The sequence below is a fragment of the Benincasa hispida genome, chromosome 3, assembly GCF_009727055.1.
Source record: "Benincasa hispida cultivar B227 chromosome 3, ASM972705v1, whole genome shotgun sequence".
Classification (NCBI taxonomy): Eukaryota; Viridiplantae; Streptophyta; class Magnoliopsida; order Cucurbitales; family Cucurbitaceae; genus Benincasa; species Benincasa hispida.
The window spans coordinates 39,843,322-39,850,965 of NC_052351.1; the positions used below are offsets into that span (position 1 = coordinate 39,843,322).

The 7,644-nt window shown below is 33.6% G+C and overlaps 1 protein-coding gene across 1 annotated transcript; it reads right to left on the bottom strand.

The window, feature by feature from the left end:
* Positions 1-614: 614 nt before the first annotated feature.
* LOC120073836 (probable disease resistance protein At5g66900) lies at positions 615-4,161 on the bottom strand. The gene is made up of 5 exons (XM_039026709.1): positions 3,179-4,161; positions 2,626-3,038; positions 2,167-2,522; positions 1,829-2,040; positions 615-1,738 (listed from the first exon to the last, which is right to left on the bottom strand). The coding sequence occupies exons 1-5, from the start codon at positions 3,828-3,830 to the stop codon at positions 903-905; spliced, it is 2,469 nt and encodes an 822-aa protein (XP_038882637.1). The 5' UTR covers positions 3,831-4,161; the 3' UTR covers positions 615-902.
* Positions 4,162-7,644: the final 3,483 nt, after the last annotated feature.

Consider the following 7,644-nt stretch of genomic DNA (forward strand, 5'->3'; position numbering starts at 1 on the left):
TAATAGATATAAACTAAATTTGTAATTTTAAAGTGTCAGATATCAAATAGATATATATTGCAATCGAGGGACTTAATTTATACTTTTGCTAAAAACAGTAGACTAGCAAGATAGAAGATGGACACCTATCAGTGGGCTGTATTTATATTAGGCCCATTATTACAAATGCAACCCCACCATGGGCTAGTTCCATTTAGTGGCCCAAAATGCTTTAACAGTGGGTTTGCAGGCCCAACTTGGTAGAGGAAGTAAATGATTAGACTGACTAATAATTAAATGTATAATAATATTTTAAAAATACAAATATAGCAAAATCTATCAACGATAGATTCTATCTACAATATAATCCATCGTTAAGGTAGATCTAAATTTTGCTATATCTGTAAATTGTTTTATATTTTACTATATTTGCTAATATTTTAGATTTAATTGCTATATCTATAACTATCCTTTTATTTTATTATTATCTTTTAATGAAAGATTAGGATGTTGGCTTATTAATATAAATTGAATGAAAATAATTAGCTATAGATATCACGATAAAAAAAAAACGAAATTAATAAGTTTTTTAGAGTCAATTTGGATAAGTTCCAGTACTTCAATGAAAAAATGAATTAAACCAAATTGTAGACGACATTTAACATTAACATTAAAGAACCAAACAAACACTAAGTTGCATGAATTATTAAAGATCTTATCGAAAATTCAACCCAACTAGTTTTTACCAAATTTCAAGACTTAATTTTTTTTTTCCTCACAATATTAATTATTACCTTACTAATTCAAACTATGGGTGAATTTTTTGAGCCCATCCGAGCAGACACATAAGCCTAATTAATTGAGCTGTACTCGGTCTAAACACAAAGGAGTAAACGAACAAATGTTTTAAATCAAAGAATGGTTCATAAACCAAGCCACTCCAGGTTGGGTTCTTCGTCTTGCACTTTCACCTGTTTAGCAAGGCGGGGTGCAACCTTTTTCAACCACTCTGCAACCTCTCCATCACATAAAAGCTTCAACTTTTTCAGGTTTCTAACTGACAGTGGCAGGTTGCGCAAACTCGAGCAGTGCCTCAAGTCAAGCTTTTCTAATTGACGCAATTCACCAATCTTATCAGGGAGCTTGGCAAGACCAAGACAGTTAGATATATCAAGCAGCACTAATTCCCGAAGTTCCGTCGTCGACTCCGGCAACTCTTCTAAGTGAATGCAAGATCTTAGCCTCAATTTTTTTAGATTAATCAGCTTTCCTACATTTTCTGGCAAGGAAGATAGTCCATGGCAATTTGTAATGCTTAGCTTCTGCAACTTGACAATTTCACAAAGCCCATTGGGGACTGCACTCAAGTTGTTGCAAAAGTCTATGGAAATCTCCAGCAAGTTTGGCAACAAATCCGAGATTTGGGTTGAAAGGTTCATGAAATTTTTACCAAATTTGCACATAAAGAAGGATATTTTCTGCAGATTTATCAGCGGTTTCAGGTTTGGATTACTAAAGATAGGAACTGAAATCCGCTCGAACCTGATTCGTTGAAGACTCGTTAGACAGTTGAGTAGTTGATGATCTTCACTTGTCACCTCTGTTAGAAAAGAACCATAACATGTGATTATCAAAACTTTCAGTTTATTCATTCTTTTGATGAACCCAGGCAAGTTGTAAGTTCTTGACTGAAGATTAAGAATCAGAACCTCCACTTCAGGTGCTTCCATGTCAGGCCAACTTGATGAGAAACTCTCATCTGCAACGTCCAAATTCCCTTTTAAGTTTCAAGTTGTGAAAGTGAAGAAAAGAAGAAAAGAAAAGAAAATGGAATATGAGAGAGACAGACCTGTGGTTATGGATATAAGGTGAGCATTGGAAGGATGCTTTTCTTGATCAACCCACCATTTGGGAAGATCATTTCTATTAATGTCCAAGATCAATCTTTTCCTTTGTTCTATGGGCTCCATATTCATCAAGTGGATAGCCAAATCTCTAAGAATATCATGCTGAGTATAAAAGTACTCTTCGTAGGAGTCGTCATCATCATATGCATATTTTCTGATGAGTAACCCCACAAAACAAATCAATTTCTATTCTCTTTACATCAATAATACAGGTAATACTATCAGCAACTGGAAAAGCATTCGTTATCAATTGTTTAGCAAATATGTGCACCGTATTTACCTCGTCGTGACAGAATTAACTAGACTCCGAGAGGATAGTTCGTCGAGGATAACCATTGCTTCAGTTTCGTCTCCTTTGTACAAAACTGTGCAAATGTCAATGAAGGTAGAAGCAGCAATTCTGTGATCTTCGCGAAAGGAACCTAAATCCATAAAACTCTCCTTAGTTACCATGTTATCATCCAAGACATCCAGACTGCTCTGTAGGCATTCAAGAAGTTCTTTCCCAGAATCAAATATGGAGCCATGTCTAGATAAATTCCTCCCTGTCACTTTCCAAACCGATGTCGGTCTGTGAGAAAGCGACCTTCCGATTACCTTCAATGCAAGAGGGAGTCTCTTGCATCCCCCAATTATCTGAAATTCAATTTCAAAGGAACCTTTAAACTCAGCTGTTTAAAAGCAAATGACAGATATATAAATTAGAGATAGTAAGGCTATCAGATAACAGAAAATTTGCCTTTTCTACAGTTTCATCATCAGGGAGCTTAGAAATTCCTTTGTCTAATGATGCTGCACGACGAAAAAGTTGTATTGCATTCTCGTGATTCAAAGGTTCCAAATAATAGGACTCACTAAATCTTGGTAAATAAAACCTAGAAGTGACCAAGATCTTGCAGCGAGGCAATTGAAAAAGCTTATCAAGAAGTTCTTCAGATTCTTGCCCATTCCACACATCGTCTAACACAATCAATACAGGATGATTTAGACCAGTTTGCTTCAGCCAAAGTTCTAAATAGCAGAATGCACGTTCATCACTTTGCAAATCAGGCAATTGAATACCTCTAAGGCTTTCAATTATGTCTTTTAATATAAGCTTCAAATCTGGTTTTCTTGAAACTGTAACAAATAAGATCTTCTCCTGGAATATATCTATCAAGACCGAAATTAGAAAGCTCCTGTAAGAGATGCCATTAAGTTTTTATCACCCAATAGTTTAATATAAATTCATTCCCTGAGCTCAACATAGACAAATCTTTTCATTTTTCTTCAAAAGAATGATTTCGACGTACCTTTGACTTCTTTGTCATGGCAAAATTTCAAGGCCAGCGTAGTTTTTCCACAGCCTCCAGGAGCTGTCACCACCAACATATGAACCCCATTTTTGAAAAGTTTCACCTTCAACTCCTTAACTGGCTTCTCCAACCCAACAGTTTCTTCTTGCAGTTGAGGAACTAAACATGGCGGTACAATCAAATCCATAGCCTTGTTCGAGCTCGACCTACCTTTGTTATCAAGTCTAAAAATGATCTCCATCATTTGGTCCATCATCTTCAAGTTCTTCTTCTGATCTCTAGCCATCTGCAACATCAGAACATCCATGAAGCTTCGAAGTGAAGAATCCAATTCCCGAAGCTTTTGGGTGTAAAATGGTTTCTTCAAATAATTAACATTCCCCAATTTCACGTCGCCGCACTGGAGAAGCAACCTCTTCCCTTCATCCATTAGATCCATCAACTTCTCTGTTTCTTCTTTTGGGTAATCGAGATACTCATTAAGTTCATCGATTTGCTTCACCAAAGGGATTATAGCATTTAACTTGGAACGGATATCATTAAGAACAGGATTGAAATTGATGGCCCTTTCGCCCAAATTCAAGATCGCTTTGAACAGCTCCCCAACCACAGCCCCCAAAACAGCTCCACCCACCAATTCCAGCGCCATTTCCTTCGTTAAAAATAGAGACCTTTAACCTATCAGCCAAACCCCTTCTCGTTTAGTAGTCTTTGAAAGATTTGGGGTTCCATCGAAGCAAAAAATTCGAATCTTCTTGAGGTTTTCGGAAGTGGGAATGGAGCGTCTAAATTATAAAATTTCAAACGTGGTGGGATGGGAATGGTATTGTTCCTCCATATCCGAAGTATTTTCTTTTCTCCTCTTTTTCTTTTTATTCTGTTTCTAGGCGTAAATGCTTCCATTGTTACTCATGAGAAAAGAACAGCGAAAGTCATACATGTTTTCGTCTCGCTAGCTATAAAAAATTTGACGAATTTGGGTCGAAAAATGTCAACAAAGTATTGCTAATGTCATGTAATATTAAATGACTTTGCTTGCTCTTTCTATTCTCCACTCCATTATATTCCATTTACATAATAGTTATTTTCTTTATTGAACAATAAAAACGAAGTCTATTTACCTTTCATGCTTTAAACCAGAGATTTTTACATAAATAATCATTTTTGGATCATATTTTTTTAAAATATCTTTTATTTTATATTTTTTTCATGAAGATTTTTTTTGTGCTTTTTTTTTTTTTGACAAATTTATTATTATTTTTTTAATTTTCATTCATAATTGTTTTGTGTATAATCATTTCCCTTTTTTGTTTTTTTTCATTTTTTTATCATTGATTTGTGTGTAATCATTATTTGAGTAACCTTTTATTGTACTTTGTATGTTGTTTAATGTGTCCAAGAATGATGTTTAATATTCTAATTCATTTTTAATTATTTTTGTGTAAAAACTCGTTTTAATGATTCATGTTTTTGCTCTTCTTCATCTCTCTCCTTTAGCAATAGAAAGTTGTGTTTTTTTCTCCATTACTCAATTTTTTCATACTTTTTTTTTGTTGTCTTCATGCATTAATTCTCCCACTCCGCCGTCTTCATCTTCATTTTTTCACTTTTTTTATTTCTTTTTTCTCATTTTTTTAGTGCTTTCAATTCCATTTTCGTCATGCATTTTGTTTCCTTCATACATTAACTTCTTCATTCCCTTATCATTGTTCATGCAGTTTTTCTTCTTTTGTTAGTTTGTTTTCCTTTATTTTTTTCCTTCCATAAATCTTATGTATTTTTTATTCATTTCGTTTTTTTTTTGTTTTTTTTTTATTTTTTCATGTTTTAAGTAGATTTAATAGGTTAGTTGCATGTTCTTCCTCAATATTGAAATGAGTTAGTTTGAAATGTTCAAATGTTGTGCATACATAGTTTGAAATGTTCAAATGTTGTGCATACATTTTACTGTTATTTTTGAAGATTTTACTGTCATTTCATTTCTTTTTTTATGATTTCTGTTATTTTTGTCTGTATACTGAGGTATATATTCTGTATACATTATTCAGTTTGTATATTGATATGTATGCATGACCTATGTGTTATTTTAAAAATTTGTTTGTATAATGATTTTTATATACTTCCTTTTATAGGAACTCTTTCTATTCAAATTTTACATACTGAGGTATATATTGAATTTTTTGTTATATTTGTTTGTATATTGATATATATATATATATATATTATTGACGAGTTATTTTAAATATAATATTCCACAGTCGTTGTTTGGTTGGTTTTTGAAGCTTAAATTGTTCTATGTTTTTTTTTTCTGTATTAGCAGGGACAACGTTACTAATATTTGTTTCTGAGACATTTGAACTTTTACTTTATATAAATTCAGATTTATTCGTTTTGGTATTATTCTTTTTTTTATTTTTTTTTATCATATAACTAAGTATGTTCAATATATTCATTCTTTTTAGTGAACAATATTGTATTTCAAAAAACGTATATATTTCAGATAAGTACAAGTATATTCTCAATATTTTTTTATTTAATTTATAAAGTTTATAATATATTTAACATCGTTACATATGATACACTTTATAAAGGATATACTTCAACTATATTTTTTAGCTTAGTTTTGGTATTATTATATTTTTTGTCTTCATCATATTCCAACTATATTTAATATGAATATGTTTATTTAGTGAACAATATTACTTTAGAAACGTGTATATCATGAATGTCCTTGAGTATATTGCGAAGTATATTTCGTATATTTTCAAGTATATTCTTTATATTTATGTTGTTATTTATATAAAGAATATATTTAGTATAGTGTCACTTTAGGTTCATATATTTGTGTCATAGTATTATTCTGTTTTTTGTCTTCATCATATTCTAGTTGTATTTAATTTGAATATGTTTATTTAGTGAACAATATTGTCTTTTAGAAACGTGTATATCATGAATATCCTTAAGCATATTGTGAAGTATATTTCGTATATTTTCAAGTATATTCTTTATATTTACGATATTATTTATATAAATAATATATTTAGCATAGTTACACTGTAGGTTCATATATTTGTGCCATAGAAGTTGAAATTCATAAATCCTAATGAAATTCATAAAACTGTAGTGAGATTTATAACAACAAAATAAGTGTGTCCTTAACACTTATAAAAAACTAGCAACATCAAAAAACAATATCTAGCAGCAACAAAATCAAAACAATAGGAAAGTTCATATTTTCTATATCCGCTAAACAAAGTACGACTAATTGTTGTCATTGCGACGATAACTATGGTTGTGACAGTAAGTTGAATGAAGGTGCACAATCTTCTAGTTCACTTTCTTCCCTTTTTCTTTTTCCTCAACTGACCCAAACTTCGTTGTGAAAGAGTGACTTCATCATTTTCGAAGGAATGATTTTTCCCCTCATCTTTTGTTCTACTGAGGTGTTTTTTTGTCACTAGAGCAATACCCTGCACATGTTTCAATACCCTGCACATGTTTCAAAATAAACGTAGTATATTAGGTTTTTTTTTTTTTTTAGAATAGGTGATATTATTATACAACAACAAGGAGGATCCCACAGCCCGGGATCAAGGCATCAAAACAACCAAGCACAAGCAAAGACAAGGCAACAAAACCAAAACAAAGCCAATATATAGACGCAAACTCATAAACCACCAGGAAGAAAGACAGAGAAAAGAACCCAAAACCCCACAAACTAGGGGCTACAACAAAATAGAGAACAACGTGAAGTTCGAAAGTAAACAACATCCGTACACACATTAGATAAGACCAAGAAGGTCAACCCGCCAAGAAGTCGCACGAGTACGAACCGTAGAGACTATAAGGTGAAATAGAGCAGACAGTAACCTCGGTCGACCTCCATGCAGCCACCGATTATGCTCCTACCAGATGTAGTATATGGACGCACACCAGAAAACACAGAACAACTTACTACGCACCCCCTTACTCGACCCCACTCGACACAACCAACTCAACTCTACATCCCAACCAGCCACCCGATGCGTCGAACCCAACTGACGCAACACACTAGACCACACCTCTCTCCCAAACTCACACTAAAAAAATAAATGATCCCACGACTCCACACCTCCCCCACACAGAAGACACCCCCCCTCTGACAACACACCCGAACTCCTCAACCAATTCTGTGTACCTAACCTATCCCTCACTGCTAATCACGCACAGAAACAGTGACGCGAAATACCACCCCTCGCCCACAAAATACCAGCCCAAGACACCCTAGGACGACGAGGACGTATACTCTCCCAAGCACTAGCGATAGAAAACCAACCACTAGCATCCGAAACCCAAATCCAATAATCCTCTCCCTTCACCCTAGGCTCCACTACCTGGATAAGACCCTAGATCTCAAGCAGCTCCCAAGACACTGTAGGTGTAATTGGGTTTTAATCTCCTGCATATGTAGCACATTTATTAAA

Bases quoted from the DNA above. Each gene is read 5' to 3' on its own strand.
- LOC120073836 (XM_039026709.1), bottom strand. From the start codon at position 3,830: ATGGCGCTGGAATTGGTGGGTGGAGCTGTTTTGGGGGCTGTGGTTGGG. The intron at 3,039-3,178 runs GTACGTCGAAAT...CGGTCTTGATAG, and splicing joins CCATGACAAAGAAGTCAAAG to ATATATTCCAGGAGAAGATC. The intron at 2,523-2,625 runs GCAAATTTTCTG...ATTGAATTTCAG, and splicing joins ATGATGAAACTGTAGAAAAG to ATAATTGGGGGATGCAAGAG.